Source organism: Lissotriton helveticus, chromosome 3_2 (genome assembly GCF_964261635.1).
Source record: "Lissotriton helveticus chromosome 3_2, aLisHel1.1, whole genome shotgun sequence".
Classification (NCBI taxonomy): domain Eukaryota; kingdom Metazoa; phylum Chordata; class Amphibia; order Caudata; family Salamandridae; genus Lissotriton; species Lissotriton helveticus.
Window position 1 is genome coordinate 272,307,807 of NC_136062.1, and position 25,947 is coordinate 272,333,753.

Below are 25,947 nucleotides of genomic sequence, written 5' to 3' on the forward strand. Positions count from 1 at the left end.
GTCGTGCTGTTCTGGAACGTTGACGAGCTCTTCGAAGATGTCGTCTGGAATCGGAGCTGAAGATCTTTGAGCCATTGTTCTCCTCCCTCTTCGGTCCCGTATGGTCTTTTTGGGGCGGAAAGCGGCACAAGCTGAACACTCCTTTGCCTCGTGCTCCGGAGAGAGGCAGAGGTTACACACCTCATTAAGGTCGGTGTGGGGAAACTTTGACCCACATTGAGGACACTTTTTGAATGGCGTCCTTTCCATGAGCTGGAGTCAAGGCCCAGCTAGGTCCGAAGGCTGTCGACGACGACCGGAATCGAGATCCTCGATGTTGAAGAGTAGCGTCGACTGGAAAGCGTTCGAAACGAAGTTTTGTAAGTTAGTGAGGATTGCGCGCCGAAGGAAATCGATTCCAACACGGAGCGCTGGAAACACATCCGAGCCCGGTGGCGGAAAAAAACAATCTGGGGATGGAGCCGATGCCCATGCGCAGTATCATCCAAAGGAGGAGTGACTTCCAAAGACTTTTCTACAACAAAACAAACTGCAAACATCCGGGCCCAACACTAGGTGGCCATCTATGCATAGTGTGTAATCTGCAGCTTATATGCCTCGAACACAAAGGTTACAAGGACATTATAGTTAGGAAATGGAGTACAAAAAACCTTAGAAATTCACTGAAAAATCCAAAGGTTACAGAGATGTTATAGTTCGGCTCAGGTTTCACTTGCACAAAACCAGAGAAATTTATCAGTTATAGTTAGATGAGCTAACTATAACTCGCGCCCCCACAAAGCACGACTTATGACCTCACATATTACATCACTGATGACATCATCCACAGAATCTCACACACCCACTCACACCCCAATATTACCTTTCATTCACCCACTTCTACCTCCACACAACCATTCTCAAAACCATTGACACAACCATACCAGTACGTACACACCCACTCTCTGATTCATAAGTCCACAGACACATCCACTCAGTCACCCACACAGCTACTCAAACACCAACTCACTCATTTATACAGCCCCTGATATATCCACTCATACACCCTTACAGCCAATCACACGCTGTCAATCACCCAAAGAGCTACTCACACACCTACTTACGCACCCATAGATTCAATTACATAGCCACTTACTCACCTATGCAGTTAAACGCACACAAAAACGAAGAGCAGACTCCCGCGATCCGTTTCCTTTAGGGCCCTGGGTGGGACAGGTTTCTGGGGCAATCAAAAACAGTGATGCAGGGGCCCACGCGGTCCTGTGCAGCCCCGGGGAACACCACCTCCCTGGGGAAAAATTTGTGAAATGCGGGTGAACCATGCAGCGCCCTCCCCCCCAGCAGCCCTGGGGACCACCACCTCCTAGGGCCAAGTTTCGAAAAGGAAAGGGGGCCGCGCGGCTCCTGGAGCTGTAAATGGCCCTGGGGACCGCCACACCCCAAGGCCGGCTCCAGCAATATACTGAGGTGCCACCCCCAACACATTAAAGATTGCTATGGGGTGGCGGGAGCCCATAGTAAATAATTGCTCAAGCTGCATCCTGGCAGCTCCCTGGGGGTAAAAAGCAATGCCGGCTTCCGTAGGAGCCGGGAGCCGGCAGGGACCACGGGAGCCTTCAGGCTCCCCCCGGGGGATGGGGTCCCCAGGGCCAAAAATGGCCCGGAAGGGAGGCCACTCAGCCCCCCTCCCTTAAAATATATTTTTTTTTAAAAAGGAATGGCCTGGCCCCGGGAGATGGGGTCCTCGGGGCTTAAAAAGAAAAAAAGAAATGCCATGCCCCGGGGGATGGGGAGGGGAGGGACACACGACCCCCTTCCCCTTTATAAGTAAAAATAAAAAGAAAGGCCTTGCCCCGGGGGATGGGGTCCTCGGGCCTAATTCATCATCTGGAGGGGGCTACCCCCTTTCTCACTCCCTTTTTTTTTAAAAGGGTCAGCCCCAGGGATGGGGTCCCCGAGACCCAAAGGAGTCAAGGGGGGGACGGGGGGGGGGCACACAGCCCCCCTTCTTAAAATGAAGGGAAAAAAACAATGCCGGAAACTCGCCAAGTCCCAGCCCCCTGTCTCCACTACTCTGCAAACGCGCCTCCTGGCACGCTCTTGGTTGGGGGATAAAGTCCCCTTGCCTCTTGAGGGTCCCTGTGGGCCAACTAGCCCACCTGTTACCTCCGGTAAGCCCCACACAGTGGGATTGCTGAGAGGTGGTCGGAGGCCAGGCCCCTTTTCCCACCACTCTGAAAACATGCCTCTTGGTGCGCTGCTGGTGGGGCGATGGTGTTGACCCACAGCAGTGAGGGGGACTTCATCCCCAATCCAAGAATGCTCCAGGAAGCATGTTTGCAGACTGGTGGAGAAAGGGGGCATTGCCTGCTATAAAAAATAAGCAATCCTGCTGTGTGGGCCTTACTGGAGGTAAAAGTAGGGTTAGTTGGCCCCCCAAGGACGTCCTTCAGGGCCAACTACCCCTTGTGTTACCTCTAGTAAGTCCCACACAGTGGGATTGCTAAGAAGTCTTCGGAGGCCACGCACCTCTTTTGCCACACTCTGTAAACGCATTTCCTGGCGCACTACTAGTTGGGGGATGAAGTCCACTTTACTCCTGAGGGACCTTGGGGCCAAGAAGCCTCCTGGTACCTCCTGTAAGTCCTACGCAGTGGAATTCCTGAGAGCTGGTTGGAGGCCCAGCCCCCCTTTTCCACCATTCTGCAAAGTGACTGCTGGTTAAAAAAAAGACAAAGGTTACAGGGAGGTTATAGTTAGGAATTAGCATTTTTTTTTAAAACCTTAGAAATTCACTGAAAAAAAACAAAGGTTACCGGGACATTGTAGCTAGCAAATAGAACTGAAAAAACTTTAGAAATTGTCTAAAAAATACCCAAAGGTTACAGGGACGTTATAGTTAGGGTCAGATTTTACTCATACAAAACCAGAGAAATTCAGCCGTTATAGTTAGCTGAGTTAACTATAACTCGCGCCCCCGCAATGCACTGCTTATGAACTCACATATTACATCACTCATGACATGGTCAGTGACATCACTGATGATATCTCAAATGAAATCACTCATGACATTATGGATGACATCATCCAGTGACTGTGAGTGTTTTTAAAATGTTTGAGTGTTAAATATATATACCAAGGTGCATTGGTGAATCAGTAGGTGTATGAGTGACTGTATGGATGACTCAGTGGGTGCAAAATCTGACCCTAGCTATAACGTCCTTGTAACCTTGAAACCTTTGCTTTTTGTGTGTGTCAATATATATATATATATATATATATATATACATATATATATATATATATATATATATATATATATTTTCCCAACAGTTCTCCGAGCAAAGGAGCAATACACCCTACAGGGCGGCCTCAGAACATCAGGCACGGAGCAGCCTGACCATTTCACATCCAACGAAGCACCACATGAGGCCCAATACCGGATTGAAAGGCATTTATTGACAAGCTCAGCAGCACAAAATGTCTCCTTTCCTTACGCGTTTCGGCGTCAGCCTTGCTCACAGGGTAAAAGTGTCATTTGCAAAGTGCTTAGAGCGCGCTTTTAAAATATTCAAAGTCACGTGACAAGCATAAAAATACAAGTCCCATGATGCATTGCACTGGTAGTCAAAAATCACATCACATCTTAATAGATCGTTTTTTCATTTTGTTCTTCAAGTGTCCATTTATATTCAGTGCAAGTTTCAATAATAGTGGGATAATAACTCACATTGTCACGTTAGTATTTGTAAGTTTGCATGGTGCTTACAATCCTTGATTGCTTGAAAAAATGCCTACGCTCCGGCACGATCAGAGTGAGAGAGTCCCCCTCTCTCTGAATCCCTTCCTGCAGCCGCCGTGTTTGAGCAGAATAGCTTTCCTTAATAAGGGTCACGGTGGCGAGTGGGTCTTGCTCCAGATTAAACATTTTCCCAACAGTTCTCCGAGCAAAGGAGCAATACACCCTACAGGGCGGCCTCAGAACATCAGGCACGGAGCAGCCTGACCATTTCACATCCAACGAAGCACCACATGAGGCCCAATACCGGATTGAAAGGCATTTATTGACAAGCTCAGCAGCGCAAAATGTCTCCTTTCCTTACGCGTTTCGGCGTCAGCCTTGCTCACAGGGTAAGAGTGTCGTTTCGGCGTCAGCCTTGCTCACAGGGTAAGAGTGTCATTTGCAAAGTGCTTAGAGCGCGCTTTTAAAATATTCAAAGTCACGTGACAAGCATAAAAATACAAGTCCCATGATGCATTGCACTGGTAGTCAAAAATCACATCACATCTTAATAGATCGTTTTTTCATTTTGTTCTTCAAGTGTCCATTTATATTCAGTGCAAGTTTCAATAATAGTGGGATAATAACTCACATTGTCACGTTAGTATTTGTAAGTTTGCATGGTGCTTACAATCCTTGATTGCTTGAAAAAATGCCTCCGCTCCGGCACGATCAGAGTGAGAGAGTCCCCCTCTCTCTGAATCCCTTCCTGCAGCCGCCGTGTTTGAGCAGAATAGCTTTCCTTAATAAGGGTCACGGTGGCGAGTGGGTCTTGCTCCAGATTAAACATTTTCCCAACAGTTCTCCGAGCAAAGGAGCAATACACCCTACAGGGCGGCCTCAGAACATCAGGCACGGAGCAGCCTGACCATTTCACATCCAACGAAGCACCACATGAGGCCCAATACCGGATTGAAAGGCATTTATTGACAAGCTCAGCAGCGCAAAATGTCTCCTTTCCTTACGCGTTTCGGCGTCAGCCTTGCTCACAGGGTAAGAGTGTCATTTGCAAAGTGCTTAGAGCGCGCTTTTAAAATATTCAAAGTCACGTGACAAGCATAAAAATACAAGTCCCATGATGCATTGCACTGGTAGTCAAAAATCACATCACATCTTAATAGATCGTTTTTTCATTTTGTTCTTCAAGTGTCCATTTATATTCAGTGCAAGTTTCAATAATAGTGGGATAATAACTCACATTGTCATATATATATATATGACCAGTGACCAAGGACACAGTCGGTGTCCGAAACGCGTCTCCTGACATGCACCCTATGGTCTAAATAAATCTGCTTTTCTACAACGGCAAACCAGCTTATTTTGTGTCCGTGATTCCGCCCGTGTGCTTGATTGCACTTGGATGTTGCCAGTATATATATATATATATATATATATATATCAAAATCCTATATAACTGAGCAGGCTCAGGGACACTCCCTTCACACGAAGCGTGGTAGAAACTCTGTGGGAGTTAAGCCTCTGTGGGGAGTGTACCGAGGGTGCAGTCGCCCGATTGGCTGGAGTTTGGTTCTTGCCTAATGATGTGGATAAGTTACTGAAGTGAATTGTTTTTAGCCCCTCTGGGCTATATGTAAATTGTACTGCTTTTTCTATTGGACAGTGGGACTCCCACTTCGATGACGGGCAATGATTCAAGCATGTGAATCTATGAAAGATCCAATACTGGAGAATAATATGCTTTCCCCATAGGGATATTATACCATCTAGTCCTTGCATAAAAATGCTCTAATCTTCCTGTAAAAAAGTTTCCAGTTTAGGAGGCTCTTCATGCAGGTTTTTTTATACAGAAGTGTTCTCTTGTCTAGAGGTCCTTGGTAATGGATCAAGAACAGTAACTGAGCTTTTGCCATCAAATAATCTTGCTTCTGTTCCAAAACAATATCAAACTTATGTGGTTCTGTGTTGTTGTCCTCTATACCTAAAATATTTTGTTTGATATGTATTGTTGATCTGTTTGCAGTTACTGAAGCAAGTTCTAGACTTTGGGCCTGATTTAGAGTTTGGCCAGATGGGATACACATGACGGATATCCAGCCCCCATTATAAGTGAAATATACCCTATGGCACTTGTATTATGCCTGGCAGGATATCGCTAACCTTTGTGATGGAGTATCCCATCCGCCACACTCAAAATCAGGCCTATAATCTGTGATCAATGTTGGCGCTGATTCTAGGTTTATTTTGAAATGTTAGAGTGTTTTTTAAGTCTGGCATGTCCATTCTCAAATACTGCACGAAAGAAGGAATTTCTGACCCAGCTGTGTATCTTCAACTTGATAAGCACTGTTGGCATAGTATCCAAGCAAGTGGACTTGAAACAGCTAGCTAATCTTAGCACCCTGATCTTATCTGTGGGCCATGGTTTAGCATGTTTTAATATCTTGGGTACTGAGCTGCCATTCCCTCATTTAGGATTCCCATGAGACGCTGTTTCCTGGAAAGCATCCTCATCACATTCCCTCCTTCACTGATAAAGTGTTCAGCTTTAAACGCTGTTTAACAGTACTTGAGACTAAACTTTGACCTACTGACACAGCGTATAAGGGCAACACTTGACTCAGAATTTCTTGTGCTTCAGGATTGACTTGTGCACCGGCAGAACTTAAATGCTTCACATTAAAACCTTCTAAAGTACAAACTCCCAACATTAAAAACATTACCAACAATCTAGTATGTTTAGCTCTGTTGTTGGAGTCAAAGTAAAATGCTGAGTAGATTATCTTTGGGAAAGTGTTCTGTTGAGTGATGTTTCTGCAAACACAGAAGTATTTCTACCAGCAATAAATCCCAATGATTGGAAATAAAATCTACAAAAGGCACGGATGAGTTGGGCATTGAGAAGCAGAAATCTATGTCATAGAGTATTCTCATTACAGACACTTCCATGGCACACATCCATGATATAAAACGTTGAGGAAAAACAAGTTGAATTGTTACAACACACCACTAGAAAGCAGGATGTGCACAGATTATTAATCTTACTGTTGACCCCACCTAGCCAGTATGACCTTCTCAAATCATTCCAAGGTAACAATCAAAATAAATCTGTCGACAGCAGAGGTACAGCCTAGATTTTAAAAGCTAGGAAACTGAAAAGTACCATGTATACTGATTACCAACAGAAGCCTGGAAATTGGAAAACTGGCATAGAAATGGTCTGAGGAGTTCTGAATGTGACAATTAGGGAACACTTGATAGCAGTAGTGGCCCAGAAAAGACAAATGAAGACCCCCCATGTAGAATGAGATAAGTTGAGTTGACTACATTTGACAAATTCCTAGTTATTTCCTAAAAAAACTGCTGCACTCTCCAGGAATAGACTCTTCACCATTATTAGCACACCAACTTCCTTCATGGTTACACCCTTGTTAAACATCTTTTAACGTTCTTATTTAATTCTAAACCCAATCAGATGAGAGCAACTGAAACATGATTGCTAAAGCAAGACATAACATTCCTCCACATTTGATTGCTTATATATTTGTTAATTTTAGTAAAAACAACATCAACAAAGAAGCAATATTTCTTTGCATCAGTGGTCTAAATATTTTTCATGCACTTTGACAACAGATTTTTTAAACACACCTGATAGTAATTTCTGCTTCATCCCACTGGACCTTAGCAGACGTACTTCCCTCTTTGACAACACCAAGCAAGGTGGCATGACGTCCAGTTTGTTTATGAATGCAACGACCACCAACTCGAAGACCAGCATCGACCCCACCAATAACTGCCATCACAGGCCAAACATCAGTACACAGCATCTTGAGCTGCAGTTCTGAGAGGTCTGCAAGATTGTGCCTGCTGTGTTTCACTTTCTCTTCTTCTTTAGTCTCTTCTCTTGCGTCATGCTCTTCTCTGCTTTGAACTGAACGACTCTTTTTAAGTTTTTGACCAGCTTCTTTTATGCAAGTTTTGATTTTGTAAAGTCTCTCCACCATTTTTTTGTTAATACAATGTGTCCACCTATCTGTACGGTGAAGGATGCGGATGAGTTGTACGGTGGCCTCTGCAAGCACTGCAGCTACAGGGCTGCAGATAGGCTCACCAGGAAGTAAGTCTCTGGGTGTGCCCCGCATTTGCATATCGCAAATCTTCACCTGTAGTAGACATAAAACACAATTTTAAGAAAGCTATGTTATACTGTGCAACCAACTTAACAATATCAAAATATTACAGTGCTATGCCTCAAACTCCAATATTTAGTATTTATGTTCTTACCAACTACCAAATATTGGGAATTGCTGCAACATGAAACTACTCCTTAGGCTGTCAATTATTACTTTAAACTCATAACTGATCCCTGAGCTCATAGGCGTATTGAGCCATCACCATCTTCAGCATGGTATTCAGCTGATTTTAATGATGAGTCAGCCAACAGACCTGGCGCAGATCAGTCATGGATGGACACTGGAAACAGGAATGCCATACAACAATGTGGGAAAGAGTTACTGGATAACCACCTTTCTCCAACTTCACTCACAATCTCTATTCTATTTGCAACTACTAAGAAAGTAGTAGGCAGATCTGGGAGGTTGTGACAATACAGATTTAAACCTATCTTCAAAAGAAGAAGTTGCAAATAACTTAGTCAAACTTATTAATCAGAGATCTACAAATATTTTGCAGTGATTCTCAAAAACGTAAATGGATTTAAAACGTGTCCATGTTTGGTGTAAATCAATACAGACATTTTTTCTGTGTTGTCCTGTGTCATTGAAACAAAATTTGTATGGGAGTTTGAATGACGATGCAACTTTTGGAATCCTGCATTTATAAACCTCCTCATGAGTAATCTGCATGAAATTGAATTAGTCTTCCAGTATTAAATGCTAAGCCATAAATAGAAATGTAATTAATGTTCAGCAAATGGGGCCGAAGTTATTTGCATTTAGACATACCATTTATTTTTATTTATTTTTTTGTAAAATTTTTATTTTTATTTTCAGTGTGCAAAACACAAAAGAAAACAGTACAACGAGCGACACTTCTGAAATACAGACTACACATGGGCAACGCACTTTAGTAGGAAGAGCCTCAACGGCAGTGCAGCATAGATAATCCAATGTCAGAGTCTAAATTCCAGTCTAGGAGGGCAGCCGGAGCTGAGGCAAGCTGTCCCGTGCACAAATTGCTGAACCCAACTAAAGGTGCAATGAATGTCGCATAATAGGATCAACCCACAAAGAACCCCCCTCCCAAACCCCCCCCCCGTGGTGATGACAGCCATTCATACATACAGACATAGTTGAAATAGGTGGAGCGCGCGCACCGAGGAGGGGCAGACTGCCGAGGGCAATCCACGTGAAAGGAATCGGACTAGAGGGCCCCAGCGAAAGATGAAGTTCTTAAAGTTCCCCAGGAAGATGTCCGCCACTCTCTCCACACTCAGGAGTCTCCACAGTCTCGCGTGCCAGAGGGAGATCGCTGGAGCAGCTGGCATCTTCCATGCTGCCGCAAGGGTGAGTTTAGCCGCCCCAAGGCAGAGCCAAAGAATCTGCTTGTCGGCTCTCGTTTGGTGTGCAAGATCTGGGTCCCGAAGCCCGAGTAGGACATGTTCCAGCGAGGTAGATATTGGATAGCCAAGGATGTCCTTGAGGTGGGACAAGATCTCCTCCCAATAAGGGCGAATGATCGGGCAGTCCCACCAGATATGGCGGAAATCCCCCAGGAAACCACAGCCTCTCCAGCAGCGGTCTGAAGAGGACGGAAAGATGCGGTGTAGTTTGGATGGGTACAAGTACCAGTCCATCATTGTTTTGAGGTGGGCTTCTCGCAGCGCCACCGAGCGATTGTGCGCCGTGATGTCCCGCCACAGGCCTGCCCATTCGGCATCGGTGATGTCTCGTCCGAGCGTTTCCTCCCAATGTCCCATATAGCGTGGGCGGGGCGATGCCGCCGTAGAGAGCAGCAATTTATAGAGAAAGGAGATGGCCCCTTTCATGGTGGTAGTGCGCAGGAGGTAGGCCTCGAAGGTGGAAGGCGGTCTCGTAGCTGCATCATCCGTCCCGGCGGAGGTAGCCCAGTGGAGGAGCTGGAGATGGTGATATCTTTCAGACGGGGGGACCCCATAGTCTCTCATGCAATTAGCGAAGGTGAGCGGAACGGTACCGTGGAAAAGGTGAGTAAGTGCTCGACAGCCTCCCTCGCGCCACAATCGGAAGGGACCCTCTTGCAATGCTGGGGGGAAGGCCGGGTTGAAATGAATGGGGGTGAAGGGCGACGGGAACGTCGTCCAACGATCATCACCTGAGACCGTGTCCCACACTTTCAGCACTGTGCTGGTGGGGGTACTGATATAGGCATTCCTGGGCCTATCTCCCTTGGGCTTCCAAGCCAGATCCCATACGGACCGACCCGCGACACTCCTGTCCATATGCAGCCAGTGTTTTTATGAGAGTTGCTGGGACCATTCCACAAGGACTCGTAGTTGTGCCGCTTTATAATACAGGTGCATATCAGGAAGACCCACTCCCCCTTCCGACCGTAAGCGGCGCAATGTAAAAAAGGAGAAACGGGCGCGCCCGTCTTGCCAGATGAAGCGGAGCATCAAAGTTTTGAGGCGTCTAAAAAAGTCTAGATCCAGCGGAATGGGAAGGGCCTGAAAAAGGTAGAGGAACTTAGGGAGAAGAACCATCTTAATGGCGTGTATTCTGCCTAGCCATGAGATGTATTTGGGCCTCCAGCGGGCTAAGTCAGCCCGTATGGACGTCAGCAGCGGGGGGAAATTTGCAGAGAACAGGCCCCTCACGGTAGGTGTCAAGTGGACCCCCAGATACATGAGGGAGCCGGTCGCCCAAGACAGGGGGGTCAAAAGCCGGACCCGTTCCATTTCAGCCGGCAACAGTGTGAGGTTTAGGATGTACGACTTCCCAAAGTTAACCTTAAACCCGGCTACCTCCTCAAACTCGGACAGGACCCTCTGGACATGTGGGAGCAAGCGACCAGGGTCTTCTATGGACAGTAGAACGTCATCCGCGAAGAGCGAGATCTTGTGTTGCTCTCCCGTGAAGGGGAGGCCCCGAATCCCCTCATGCTCCCTTACCACCAACGCCAGCGGTTCAATGCTAAGCGCAAAGAGCAGAGGGGAAAGGGGACAGCCCTGCCTGGTTCCACGGGAGTGAGAGAAAAAAGGTGACAAGTGTCCATTAACGGCTACTCTGGAGCGGGGAGTACTGTAGTTCGCCCGGATCATCGTGATGAATTTATCCGAGAATCCGAAGGCCGCCAGGGTACGAAACAAAAACCCCCAATTCACCCGATCGAAGGCCTTCTCCGCATCCAATCCCACTAGCACCGCCGGGATGCGGAATCTATCGGCCTTTTCGATCAAATGGATCACCCGACGTAAGTTATCGTGGGTCTGTCGTCCCGCAATAAAGCCCGACTGGTCTGGGTGGATGAGGACCGGCATCAGATCCTGGAGGCGCCGTGCAATAATAGCTGAATATAATTTCGCATCGATGTTCAAAAGGGCAATCGGTCGGTAGGAAGAGCAACTAGCGGGGTCCTTCCCGGGTTTAGGAATGACCGAGATCACCGCCTCGGCCATAGAGTCAGAGATGCAGCCAGTCTCGGCCATCGCATTGAAGAGATCAACTAGGTGGTCACAGATCTCGGTGGAGAAGGTCTAATAAAAAAGGGCGGTATATCCATCTGGCCCCGGCGCCTTGTGAGGCTTCAGGGTTTTGATGGCGTCTAGAATTTCCTCCCGGGAGAAGGGGGCCGTTAAGAGTTCGTTTCGGTCAGCAGAGACTTGAGGTAGTGATAAGTCTGCCAGATATCGCCTTTGCGCTTCAGGATCGTGATCGTCACTTCTATAGAGGTCAGCGTAAAAGCGGCCAAACAAGGCCGCCTTCTCCTCGTCACGGTGAAGGGGGTCCCCCGCTCCGTCCCGCATGCTCCCAATGTATTCTCTCTCTCGTTTGTCCCGAAGTTGTCGGGCTAAATGTCTCCCCACCTTGTCACTCTGCGCGTAGGAGGTGTGGCGCAGCCGTAGTAGAGTAAATTCCGCTCTGTTGTTGTAGTGGGCCCTCAGCTTCCCCCGCACCGCCGTAAGGGGGCGAAGGGTGAGTCGGGAGGGGTTCAACTTATGCGCCGATTCCAGGACGGCCAGCTCAGCTTCTAGCGCCTCCCGTTCCGCCCTCCGCAATTTGTTAAGATTAGCGTTTAGTGCGAGGCACGTGCCCCTCAAGGAAGCCTTGGAGGCATCCCAAGTTGTGAAGATAGAGGTGTCCGAGACCGGGTTGAGGGCCCAGAAATCATGGATGGCCGTTCGCAATGCTTTGCAAGAAGTGTCATCTCGCATTAAGGCAGCAGGGAAATACCATTTGCGCAATCCATCCCCCCTCGCCGACCAGCGCAACCCAAGGACCAGCAAGCTGTGATCTGAGACAGAGAGTGGAAAGATGCTGGAGTCGCGGACATCACCCCGAAGGGCCTGGCTTAGAAAGACATGGTCGAGCCGGGAATAGGAGCGATGGACAGCAGAAAAGAAAGTGTAGTCTCGGGAGTGGGGGTGCAGTGCGCGCCAACCATCAATCAAACCCATTTCACGTATCTTACGCTGCGTGGCTGAAGAGAACGAGCCGGCATCGGCTCTAAGGGTGCCAGAACTATCCAGGGTTTTGTCCCACACTAAGTTAAAATCACCGAGAAGAATCAAATGACCCTCAACAAAGTTCTCAATTTTTCGCAGCAGATCTTGGAGAAAACTATTCTGCCCTGAATTAGGAGCATACACCACCACAAACGTACAAATCCTTTCATGCAGCAATCCTTTGACCATCAACCAACGGCCCTCCTTGTCACTCTGCATCCCCATTGGTTGAAAATGAAGGGCTGCTCGAAACAGAAGGGCCACCCCCCTATGTTTGGTGGAGGCCGAGGACCTATACATAAGCGGAAAGTGCCTATGCCTAAGGCGGAGCTCATCTTTACGCGCCAAGTGGGTTTCCTGCAGGCCCACCACGTCCAGCTGATGGTCAGTCAGGTATTTCCCAATTTTCTGGCGCTTTTGTGGAGAGTTCAAGCCCTTCACATTCCAAGTAGCAATATTAAGTGGCATAGAGATAAAGTAGATTCACCCGCTCTGCAGTCACCCCAACCACCCGCCTCCCCGAACCAGGCAGCACATCAGACCAATTCCCCCAGTCTCTCCAGTACTCAGCGCCCCTCACACCGACATCAGCACGCACAACAATCCACGCATTCCTGTCATCACCACCCTTTCGAACAGCCCACCTAACTACCCCAACCCCACCTTCCCCCCCAACAGCCCCTCCCGCATTCAACACTGCCAAACCCCAACAACCCTCAAAAGCGGACAAACAGTCCCAGATCCCAACGGACCCCCCCTCAATCAACCCCCAAGGCCCTCTCGTCCCCCCCCTTCCCAACCCCAACCCAAAAACAAAAACAGTGTACTTAGCAGTCCCATCGGGGAATAAGTTGTAGTGGTCCTCTTGGGCTGGGGATGTGGTGTCCAAGGTGGGACCCCACAGGCCACGGTACGGGGTGTCTTCTCCAAAAGTACACTAAAACCCACGTTACCTGGCAGGACGTGCCCCTCCGGCACCAACCAGCTGGCGGCTCAAGAATCAAGCGGCACCGGAGCTTTGCTGGGATGGCGCCAAAGTCGCTGAGGCCACCGATGCCACTGCATCCCCTCTCTCTTGTAAGCTAGCCACACGGTCAGGCCGCCCACGATCCGCGGCCGGGCCCACTCTCTGCCATGAGGAACAACGCCTGCGTCGTCGCGGCGGCGATCTGCCAGAATCCTGCGAGGGAGTCTCATCGTTCAGCCCCAACAGGTCTTTCGCCACCTGGAGAGACCGAATCTGCGCAAGCCTGTTCTCCCACCGGAAGATGATGCGGAAGGGATGACCCCACGAATAGGAGATGTTGTGTTCCCGAAGGAAGGTGGTCACTGGGCGGAACTCCCGCCGCTTCTGGAGGGTCGATGCCGCCAAGTCCTGGTACAGCTGCGGATGGTGTCCTCTGAATTGCAAGGAAGGGATAGTTTGCGCCTTCCGTAGGATCCTCTCTTTTAGCTGGAAATCGTGCACACAGGCGAGGATGTCCAGGGGCGGCCCCCCACCCCTTCGAGGGAGACCGACCCTGTGCACTCTGTCCATTCTGACTTCCTGAACATCGGCGTCGTCCAGAACTTGCAAGAAAAGAGCTTGGACATAACCCCGCAGATCGCCTGCTTCTCCGTCCCAGGGTACCGCCCGAATACGGATGTTGTTCCGGCGGGAACGGTTTTCCAGATCCTCCGTATGGGCCTGAAGATCCAAGTTCTGCTCCGTGAGCCTAATTACATCTTGCTGCAGCTGATGGACATCGTTCGCCACGTTCGGGTCGTGGTCCTCCAACGTGGCCACTCTCTCTCCGAGGCCATCCACGTCCCTCCGGACTTCACGGAGGTCCGACGCTAGTTGGGCGCGAAGTTCAGAAATGTCCTCCTTGATAGAGGCAAAGAGTTCCGTCATAAAGGCCTTGGTTGCAGGGGCCTCATCGTCCGAATTCTTGGGTGATACGCTGGGTCCGGGCGACGGCGGTTGTTGAGAGTTCTTCGCTGCGCTATCTTTCCCAGGCTTTCCCTTGCGTAGTGTGGAGGACATCGCGACACCCCTGGGGAGGGTAGCAGTCACCTCACCGGTATGCACAAGGCACCTCAGCCCCAGCACGGAAGAGCAGATCTGTTGTCGGTCCCCCCCCCGTCGGGGTTCTCCAAGGGCAGGTCCCAGTCCGAATCTCAGGCGTCCGCCTCTGGCACTCCGTCTCTGGGGGCTGCTCCGCCGTTATCACTGCTAGGGTCCCAAGGGCAGGGGACCCCCCGCGCTCACGGTCTCGGCCTACGTCCAGCCCCGCCGCGGCCAGGCGGCGCCGCACAGCTCACCACGCAGTACTCGAGGTGCAATGCTCTCCAGCCGGCTCCCAAGGAAGGACACCTCCGTGACGGACCGGCACCGCAGGGCACAGATGTCTCAGGGAGCTGCGCTTCAGCTGGGCCTTCCCAACCTCCCGGGCTCTTCAGGGATGCGGTGGGGGAAAGATGGCGCTGTTGCTGGGGCCCCTATTGGCTGCTGGTCCACCTCTACGGTCCCCACTCTCCGGCTACGCCGCACATCCACCCTCTGCTCGGAGCAGCTCCCCAGAGCTGCGGGGGGTAGGCGCCAGCCCAAAGGTCTGGAGTCCCCACCGCCGCAGTTCCACCTTCACGTCCCCTTTCTCCACGTACTGTGCCCGGGACCCGAGCCCGCCAGGCTCCCAGGGCCTGGTATCACGAGACTCGAGCTGCTAGGGAGGGTGCTCCCCCGTCGCCCCGCACGGCGCTCCCGCCAGATGGCCGCCCGACAGGGCAGAACGCCAAGAGTCTAGTCCGCCGCAGCCCCTCTCCTATGGGTCCACACCGCCTCTTCGGAGCAGGGAGCCCGGGTCCCTCAGTTAGGCCAGGCCGGGGATCTCTAGGCCTCGGGTCGCCAAGTCTTCGCAGCTCCCTCCAGGGCCCCCGGTGGTCACCAAGCCAACCACGCCGTTAGGGGCCCATAACAGGAGCTCGCCCGGTGAACTTGCGTGGCCGGGCGGACCCCGTGGAACAGGTCAAATCAGAGGCGGCGGGGGGGGGGGGTGCAGCACCGCGGCCGCCGTGCTCGCTGGTCCCAGCCGGCCCCTCTTACCGGCACTTGTCCGTCGACCGCTACGGGACCCCCAGGGCGGCCACCTCTCCCCAGGCGCGTGTGCAGCCTCCAGCAAGCGGCGGGGCGAGAGCCGAGAGCTCCGAGTCCGCCGCGGCTCCACGCTTGTGTTCTTGCCGCGCTGCCGCAGAGCAGGCAGTCCGGCCCCTCTCCTACGCAAGGCCGAGGCTCGCAGGGCCGCAGTCCGCCGCCGCTCCCAAGACCGCCTCCAGGCAGCTTCCGCTCTCGGTCGCAGGACCGGACCCTACCCCTCCGTGTCGGGGGTCTACCGCTGGCCTCCGATAGTCGAACAGCACGCCGCTAAGTATGCTGGAAAAGGCTATGCTGGGTTTGGCGTCGGAGGGACTCGAGAGAGCGTCTCACTCCGTCGCCATCTTGGCCACGCCCCCCTATACCATTTATTTTGTTGTACTCTTATTGGCCATAACTAGAGAGGCCAATGTTGTGCTTGTTTCCTTGAACTCCCTATTGGATTTTGTTGGAAAACGTTTGAGGACCTTTATAATACTTCAACCTCATTAACTAATCTGCACCAATCTTTCTAAGTTCAAATAATCACAAATGCACTGTATCACAAAGCACAAAACTATAATCAGCCACATGAGTTTGCTAGATTCAAAGACGCCTTTTTATAAAAACAAACTTCATGTTTTAAAAAATTTGATCAATTAAGATACATTTTTATCATAACCTTTTTCAAGCTTGTGGAACAGGCATACACTATAACACCACCCAGCCTTTTATTTTGTAGTCTATGCTAATTCTCTGAAGTGCAGTGTAGTAAATCTAAATCTGATTAGTAGTTACCAAAAAATTAGGCTGCCAGGAAAGTGGGAGGAAGACCTATGATATTTTCATAACTGTCCTACAAACCATGTACCAATCAACAATTAGGATATTCAGCAGATGCAAAACTGGGAGAATTTAGTAGCAGTGCTCCTGCATGCTGCTAAGCACCATCATGTGGCTCCACGATGATTCCCATACGGCCCCAGAAATGATGGGGCAGAGCCACATATAGTAAGCACAGCCACCACACACTGATGTCAGCTTCTTGTCTTTTCCCTTTTCACACCCTCAAGCTAGCAAGAACAATTGTTGTTAACAGTGTGGTAAGTACTAACTTGGCAGCCTTTTAGATATTAAAAAGAGGCTACTCCACAGAACGGGTAGATGGGAGAGTAGTGAGAGATCTGCAGTTAGAGTATCCTCAATAAAGTGATTATCAAAGCTAAGTAACATATTCTTCTGATGGATACTTCTAACCACGTAGCCCTGGCCTTAGACTAGATATCAAAGCAGTGCCTCCCCAAGGTGGAGGCTATAAACCGAGGGTGCAAACCAAAAACACTTGCAGAACCAAGCACCTCGTGTATTTCCCTCTAGATATGGCTGTCAAGGTAGTAGTGCTTTGTGGTCATATGCACCTATGCCTAGGTCACAGTCTTGCAGATATACATGAAAGGCACCTCTTGCACCAATAATGTCCTTAGACATGGTTGAATGAACTCTCAGAACATCTGCCAGCTGCATTTTGGTCAGGGCATAGCAGATCTAAATGCAAAAGTCTGCCCATCATAACAGGGCCCTCTTCTCACAGCCTTCCCTTTCTTTGTTCTGGAGAATCCCATAAAAAGTTGATTGTCAACTCAATGGTTCATGGTACAATCTATGTAAAAGCTTAAAGTCCTTTTGCTCCAAATGATGGAGCCTCTCTTCCTCTTTCAAGTCGTGAGGTAAATGAAACAACGCAGGCAGTTTGATGGATTGCCCAAAGTGGAAGGGAGTCACAACTTTCGTTAATAAGGCAGCTTGAGTCGTCTGCACCAGAAAAACCTGATGTAGGCCGGTTCCACTGACAGTACCTGTAATTGACTCATGTCGAGAACGGATGCAATCGCAATGAGAAAGACTGTCTTCAAGGTCAGATGACGCAGCTATGTATAGGCTCCATAGGCGTACACATGACGGAATGCCAAGTCTCACTGTGGCATTACAAAAGGCTTGGGAGTGAGCGTCTGTCAAACGTTAAAATGGACGGTTGGTCCAGTAAATGCAAAAAGACCAAAAGGCCTGATAACCTTTTACAGTGCCCACTGCAAGGCCTTCATGCGTTTATGACCAAACAAATAAAAGGACGTCCAACAGCCTTGTCTGTTCCAAGCACCACACCAGGCTACAAATGAGCTTCAATGCCCGACATAAATGGATTATCGTGAGGGGCATCGGGTGGCAAGGATGACATCTTCAGGTGGCAGACTAAAGCAATTAAAACCAAGCTCAATCTACACATATGGAGGTGATGTATACCTTTTGTAGATTTGGGTGGAGGACCCTGCCCTGCTTCTGAGACAGGAAGTACTCCCATAGCAATAGCCTGATTGTAGGACAGATGCTCATGCTCAGAAGATCCAGGTATCATACTCTCCTGACACAATCTGGAGCCCCAAGGGATGACTTCGGCCCGATCTCTCTGGACTTTCTTCAAGTAGGTAGTCCTTGGTATGCGAACAGGAATCCCTTGTTTCATGAAAACTAGAATACATCAGTTAAGTAGTACGAAAATTGTAGATACTGTGAGTTCTCAATGGTGGTAAAAAGATCCAGACATTCTGAGGAAGATGCACTGCACTACCTTAGGATCTAGACATCCCTTCTGATGTGCCAGACTAGGTCTGCTTAGCTTGCCAGCCTAGGCATCCATGGACCTTGCCAGGGGGTTGGCAACCAGAAAGATGCCCTGGCACTCTAGCCACCTCCAGAGAAGCAATGTCTCATGGCACAGGACCTAGGAACCCACACCACTGTTTGTTGCAGTACCATGTTATCTGTGAGAACCTGTGCCAGCCTTCCCTTGAGGGACAGTAGGAAGGCCTTGAGGGCTGGACACATGACCTCTGATGCCCACCAGTCCCAGATCCCTCTACAACCTACTGAGGTGCATCTATCAATCTATGTGGGGGAGGCGAGAGGTCTGCCACTGTCCCAATCAAGGTCTAGTAGTCACGACTCAGAAATCTGAGGAAACTAGTAAGGTGCCACAAATGTGCTGCATGGCCTCACTGAAATCTTCCTTTTGCTGTGATTTCACAAACAGACACAACATGAGGTGAATTTGTACGAGACTGACTCAAATGGAGATCTGGAGTGAGAACAGGAGGCACACGAAAGAATGCTGGAGTTCCAGGGGATCACCATTTGGATGTTTTCTGCTCTTTCTTGGACTCACCCGAAGAATTCAACAGAGACCATGATCTGCCCCGATTACGACTTCGGGAATGCAAACGAGACCTTCCTTTTAACATTGACCGGTCGTGGCGTGGCGTGGAGTTATCCTATTTATTTATTTATTTTTAAAGTTTTATATAGCGCTGGCTAGACCCGGAGGTATCAGAGAGTTTGGTGACGTGAAGTTTATCCTTGCAGTACTGTATGGCCTTCGGATTCACGCATGGTCACGCCCCATTTTTGCCTGACATCTGATGCAACCCGACTTGATGTACCCTGGGACCCTGCCAATCAGGTTGCAGGGGCCGGTGTTCTTTCCCAAAATTGTACCTATGTATCCACAATTGGCACATACCTGGCCACAGGTAAGCCCCATGCAAAAGGTACCATGGGTACCAAGGCACTGTGACCAAGGAAGACCTCTGAGGGCTGCAGCACCCATTGTGCCACCGTTAGGGGTCTTGCATCTTAACCTACACACTGCCACAGCAGACTGTGTGTTTTGGTGCAGAGAAAAGTAAAGAGTCGACATGGCACACACCCCTGCGTGCCATGCCTGCAATCCACTGCCTAAGGCCTAGGTAAGTCACCCCTCTAGCAGGATGCACTATTCCTAAGGTGAGGGTATAGAGGCATGAGCCCTGTACCCCCAGAGTATTCATTCATAGAGAATGTAAGTGTAGTAAATTGAACCCCACAGCTCCATAATGGCTTTTACTAAAAACTGGTATGTTTGGTAGCAAACATCTCAGCATATTAAACCCCCACTGATGCCAGAGTGGGATTTAATATAAAATGCACTCAGAGGGCATCTTAGAGATGCCCCCTGAAAACCGACCAGCTCTGGTGTGGTTCCTGAATGGCGGCATGCCATTGACACCACAAAACAGGTGAGGGAAGTGAGGTGAAGCACACATCTGATGCAGAGCCAGCTTCCTACACATGGGCACAGTCATCACAGGCCCTGGAGTTGTGCTCTGACCCCAGGCACCAAACACACATCTCGTTAGCATCTGTCACAGACATTGTTTGTAACAGTCCCTTAGTGAGTGACATTTTCTTTTGCACACTGTTAAGATGTTACACAAAATGGGTGTTTAATATGAAGTAGAAGCTTCAGATACACATCTGAAGGCACGGAAAGAAAGGAACTGACATCTGTGAGCATGGCTGAAGCTTACATGCAGCTCTGTTCATCATTTGCAGAGCAGAACGATGTTGGCTCTGACTTGCACAACACCACCTACCAGCTTAAAGGAGTACTGCTTTAAAAATGTCCAGTCCAAGTCTGACTCGTGGTGAATATTCACAAAGTGAGAAATCTGCAGTAAGATGTATCCACCATAAAATAGTAGGCAAGTACTGAATCAAAAGTTCTGCAGCTACTGTAACAGTTGTAAGTGTAATAACATTTCATTTAAGTATAACAGCTCAACTTTTCCTCATAAATAGTTCTTAAAAAGAAAACTTTAACAATAAGTAAGTTACCTTTTCTCCTGGGTTACTGCTATAAAACATGACACATGGGTACAATTCTGCTGCATCCACATCTTCAAATGCAAGTTTGGGCTCCTAGGGAAATGCAAGGTAAACTGTATCTTAAAAAATGCTTAACCGCAATAAACGATTAGAACTGTCAGGGCCATTTTCATTCAACGTGTTATACTGAAAAGTTTTTCAAAGAGACAATCTCAACTTTACCTAAACAATAAATGGTAAACAACTATTTGACCAATGTGCCTGTTTTACGATGCCCACATTTCCACTTAGCATTAGAAAGCAAGGTCCTACAGAACATGTTATGGTAATAATTACTGCACTCTATTTAGGTCTTGTATAAATATTATTAGCACAACTCACATCTATATCATAAAAACATGAATTTAATTAGATGATAAAGGTTACCTCTCCATTTTTACCAAATGAAATAGTTCTTGCTTCCATGTCTAACACACAGGTGATGAAATCTCCTTGTGTAAAACTTGATAATGTCAAAGTCTGCTCGCTGTTGTGGTACAGATTGCCACTGTAAGCTCTATATAGCCACATGTCCGAGGTAGTGCGATGGTTAAAGTCGTGCACTGGCCACCGGGAAACTCCTACACAGGTACCTTCATTGCCACGGTTTTCTTTCACAATATAAAACTTGAAAGATAGTAAGTATATTAGTAACAGAGAAAATATCTAAACCAAATACTATGATCAAGCAATGTAACATTTGTGTGCAAAGCTTAGATAAAGCAACAGTGGTAGCTCTGACTACTATTCTTTTATAGAAGCAGGCTTAAAGCACATGGAGAGATACAATTATGCAAATGTGCCCTTCGTATCAAACTAGAGCTAGTGATTGCTAAGATTCAAAAGTCCAAAGGAAGGAGCGTCTTGATATTGTAACACAGGTAGCACTGAGTAGGTTGACAGTTTCGCCTAAAATAATGTAAACGATACCTTGTGCATGTCTTTTCGTCCACAAAATTACAATAAATCTCATGCATTCAACTCTCCTTATACTAGAGGAAACTATTCTAGAATTATACCCATCTTATTTCAATTGTATAGGTTTTAACAGGAGAGAAAAGAACAGCCATATATAGAAGGATAGTGGTGCAACCCTTAGTTTTTCAGGCCTTTTTAGGTCTCGGCCTAGCGTACACTGTGCAGCAGTGTCGCGCAGCCGAGATTTAATGTTTTCCTAGAGTAGGGCTTGAACCCGCCTCTCTTCTCCATTGGCTGGCTTCCTAAACGGAGGCCAGCCATTGGAGGAGAGGGGCATCACTACGTTCAAGCCCCGTCTTTTTGGGATTCGGGGGTGTGTATTTAACTTTCTTTCTCTCCTCTTTCCATTGGCTGGAATTTTACCTTCCAGCCAATGGGAAGAGGAGAGAACGAAAACCACGCCCCCGAACCCCAAAATGAAGATGCTTTCTCTGAGGCATTCCTGCTTCGCCTCGGAGAAAGATGGTGGTGTCATGGCGTTGTCTGGCCCCGCAACAGACAGAGACCCCCCCCACCCCCCCGAACAGGTACGTTTTTGGGCGTCTGTTCCCTCGTGCTTCCCCCCCCTCGTTGTGCGTCTGTTCCCTCGTGTTTTCCGCCCCCCCTCGTTGTGCGTCTGTTCCCTCGTGCTTTCCGCCCCCCTCGTTGTGAGTCTGTTCCCTCTTGCCGCCCCCTCGTTGTGCTTGCTTTCCAGCCCCAGACTGCTGCTGAAGGCCGAGGTGTGACTGGAAGCGGCGTGGAGGAAAATCGAGAGGCCTGAGGACAGAGCACTATCGGCGGAGAGTGAAAGCTGCTGAGGCGAGGTAAGCACAGACCGCTTTCCCCCTGGAGGCCGCGTGGTGACAGGGATCGCCAGTGAGCCTGGGTGGCTGGCTGGGAACGCCAAGGCGGGCTGGCTGCTGCACTTCGAGGCCGCAGGCCCTGCCCTTTCGCTTTGCTGGCTGCGCAGGTGGCTTGAGGATCGGGCCTCCATGGCTGTAGGGGTAGGCCCGATGTCCGGGGGCTGTAGAAGCTGGGAGACAACGTGTGCACCAGTAGGGGAGAAGTCCCCCTCCAATATTGGACCTGCGCGGGCTGGCGCGGCCTCCTCCCCTTTCAGGGACTCAGCAACTGCTGTCGGCATACTGTGCCGGAGCACAAACATTGAGCTGCGTGGTCGCACACTGCATCGATACCTTGCCCCAGCTGCAAAGCAACTGCTGAGAGCACAGTGGGGTCCAGTTGGGGCAGGAGGGAACTGTGATTGCTTTCCTGCCCCCCCTCATTGTGCTTGCTTTCCTGCCCCCCCTCGTTGTGCTTGCTTTCCTGCCCCCCTCGTTGTGCTTGCTTTCCTGCCCCCCTCGTTGTGCTTGCTTTCCTGCCCCCTCGTTGTGCTTGCTTTCCTGCCCCCCTTGTTGTGCTTGCTTTCCTGCCCCCCCTCGTTGTGCTTGCTTTCCTGCCCCCATCATTGTGCTGGCTCTCCTGCCCCCTCGTTGTGCTGGCTCTCCTGTCCCCTCGTTGGTTGTGCTTGCTCTCCTGCCCCCTCGTTGGTTGTGCTGGCTCTCCTGCCCCCTCGTTGGTTGTGCTTGCTCTCCTGCCCCCTCGTTGGTTGTGCTTGCTCTCCTTCCCCCTCGTTGGTTGTGCGTGCTCTCCTGCCCCTGCCCCCTCGTTGGTTGTGCGTGCTCTCCTGCCCCCTCGTTGGTTGTGCTTGCACTCCTGCCCCGCCCCCTCATTGGTTATGCTTGCACTCCTGCCCCCGCCCCCGCATTGGTTGTGCTTGCTCTCCTCCCCCCGCCCCCTCGTTGGTTCTGCTTGCTCTCCTGTCCCGCCCCCTCGTTGGTTGTGCTTGCTCTCCTGCCCCCGACCCCTCGTTGGTTGTGTTTGCTCTCCTGCCCCCTCATTGGTTGTGCTTGCTCTCCTGCCCCCTCGTTGGTTGTGCTTGCTCTCCTATCCCCTCGTTGGTTGTGCATGCTCCCCTGACCCCTCGTTGGTTGCGCTTGCTCCCCTGCCCCTTGTTGGTTGTGCTTGCTCCCCTGCCCCCTTGTTGGTTGTGCTTGCTCTCCTGCCCCCTCGCTGGTTGTGCTTGCTCTCCTTCCCCCTCGTTGGTTGTGCAGGCTCTCCTGCCCCTGCCCCCTCGTTGGTTGTGCTTGCTCTCCTGCAACTGCCCCCTCGTTGGTTGTGCTTGCTCTCCTGCCCCGCCCCCTCATTGGTTGTGCTTGCTCTCCTGCCCCCGCCCCCGCATTGGTTGTGCTTGCTCTCCAGCCCCCGCCCCCTCGTTGGTTCTACTTGCTCTCCTGTCCTGCCCCCTCATTGGTTGTGCTTGCTCTCCTGCCCCCGCCCCCTCGTTGGTTGTGCTTGCTCTCCTGCCTCCGCCCCCTCGTTAGTTGTGCTTGCTCTCCTGCCCCCGCCCCCTTGTTGGTTGTGCTTGCTCTCCTGCCCCCTCATTGGTTGTGCTTGCTCTCCTGCCCCCTCGTTGGTTGTGCTTGCTCTCCTACCCCCTCATTGGTTGTGCATGCTCCCCTGCCCTCTCGTTGGTTGTGCGTGCTCCCCTGCCCCTTGTTGGTTATGCTTGCTCCCCTGCCCCCTTGTTGGTTGTGCTTGCTCTCCTGCCCCTGCCCCCTCGTTGGTTGTGCTCGTTAAATTTGTATTGGGAAGGAGCCTGAAAAATTGGCTATTTTTCCCTCCACAGCCAAGTCCACAAACAATAACAAGCTGGTGACGATAGCTGTCACTCTGGATTCTCTAAGGGGATTTTTAAAATCAGAAATCAAAAGGAGCAGTCTCTCTAGCAGGCAATTTTCAATAAAAACAAGATAAATCCACTCATTAAAAGCTTTATCTGTAACTATACTTCTGATTTCTGCAGATTGACATCTTCAGTTTCTGATAAAACCAAGATGAATATCATGCACTTGGAAACACAGCAGCTGATCATGCCAGAGCGTAAACAAAGGAAATATGGGAAGAAAGAATGACTCTAGTATATGATAGGGATATGAGAATAGAGATTAATGAATATGCTACTTACCAGTATGCATCTGTTCTTGGCATGTAGGGCTGCTGATATTCATATCTATAGCATAGATCGCCACCTAGTGTTGGGTCCGGATGATTGCACATTGTTGTCCTGGAAGAGTCTTCGAAGTATCACGAGATAGGTGGCTCCTCCCCTGGACTACAGTGCGCATGGGCATCGACTCCATCCCCAGATTGTTTTTAGCCATTGTGGCGAAGATGGAGTGTAACAGTGTGAGCGATGACCAAGAGTAAGTGTAAATTCTGCAGCCGCTACAGGCGCCGGGGAGGAGGGTGGGCGATATGAATGTCAGCAGCCCTACTTGCCAAGAACAGATGCATACTGGTAAGTAGCATATTCAGTTCGAGGCATGTGGGCTGCTGAATTCATATCTATAGCATAGAATACATAGCAGTCCCTCCATTATTGGCGTTCGCCTGTGCCGGTTGCAGATGTTTGAAAAAGTGTCTTCAGAACAGCCTGCCCTACAGCTGCTTGGAGTGCACATCTACACAGTATTGTTTAGTAAATGTGTGTGGGGTAGACCATGTGGCTGCTCTACAAATGTCTTCCAAAGGGATATTACCAAGGAAAGCCATTGGAGGCCCCCAACTTGCGGGTGGAGTGGGCTCTGGGGGGGACCGTTAAAGTGCGCTTAGCTTTTTGATAACAAATCTGGATACACTTAACGATCCACCTGGCTATACCTGCTTTGGAAATGGGGTTGCCCTTGTGCTGGGCAGAAAAGGCAACAAAGAGTTTTGTTGATTTCCTAAAATCTTTGGTCCTATCAATGTAGTACATCAAAGCTCGTTTGACGTCAAGAGTGTGGAGCATTCTTTGAGCCACAGTCTCTGGGTTTTGAAAGAACACAGGTAGTTCAATGGTCTGATTGACGTGGAACTGTGAAACTACTTTAGGAAGGAATTTAGGGTTAGTGCGCAGCACCACCCTGTTTGAGTGAATCTGTATGAATGGCTCCTGTACAATGAGCGCTTGGAGTTCACTTACACGTCGCAGCGACGTGATGGCTATTAGGAAAGCCACTTTCCATGTTAAGAACTGAACCTCGCAAGAATGCAGAGGCTCAAAAGGGGGGCCCATCAGCCTGGTGAGGACCACATAAGGTTCCATACAGGAGCTGGTGGGGTCCTGGGAGGAATGACTTGTTTCAACCCTTCCAGAAAAGCCTTAACGGCAGGCACTCTGAAAACTGAGAGACGCTGCCTGTTTTGGAGATAAGCCGCTATGGCGGATAAGTGTATCCGAATGGAAGCATATGCTAGATTGCATTTGTAAAGATGTAACAAATAACAAATGATGTCGTGAGTAGATGCATCTAGCGGGTTGATGTTGTGTTCTGCACAGTAAATGACAAAACGCGTCCATTTTGCTGCATAGCAAGCTCTGGTGGTAGGCTTCCACGTCATCCAGTATGATATCCATGCAGTCGGGAGGCAAGTTAAGGTAGCCAAATTCTAAGACTTCAGGAGCCAGATCGCCAGGTTGAGCTGTTGCGGATCTGGATGCTGAATGTCGCCATGGTTCTGCGTCAAAAGCCTGGGTGTGAGGTGGAGCCTTTGATGCGGTACCACAGAGAGTTCTAGAAACGTGGTGTACCATGGTTGGTGTGCCCACGTTGGAGCAACCAGGATGAGTGTCATCGAGTGTTGCTTTAGCTTTCATGCCACTAGCGGTATGAGAGGTGCTGGGGGAAAAGCGTA

General features: G+C 49.6%; 1 protein-coding gene across 6 annotated transcripts in view; it reads right to left on the bottom strand.

The window, feature by feature from the left end:
• Positions 1–25,947, bottom strand: part of HERC1 (HECT and RLD domain containing E3 ubiquitin protein ligase family member 1) — a 2,088,313-nt gene that overhangs the window by 1,315,605 nt on the left and 746,761 nt on the right. For all 6 annotated transcript variants that reach the window (XM_078685198.1, XM_078685199.1, XM_078685195.1 and 3 more), the window contains exons 35-37: positions 20,638–20,877; positions 20,221–20,304; positions 7,388–7,902 (exon numbers count right to left, since the gene is read on the bottom strand). In XM_078685198.1, coding sequence (XP_078541324.1) covers positions 7,388–7,902; positions 20,221–20,304; positions 20,638–20,877 — 839 coding nt within the window. The remainder of the gene's footprint in view (positions 1–7,387; positions 7,903–20,220; positions 20,305–20,637; positions 20,878–25,947) is intronic.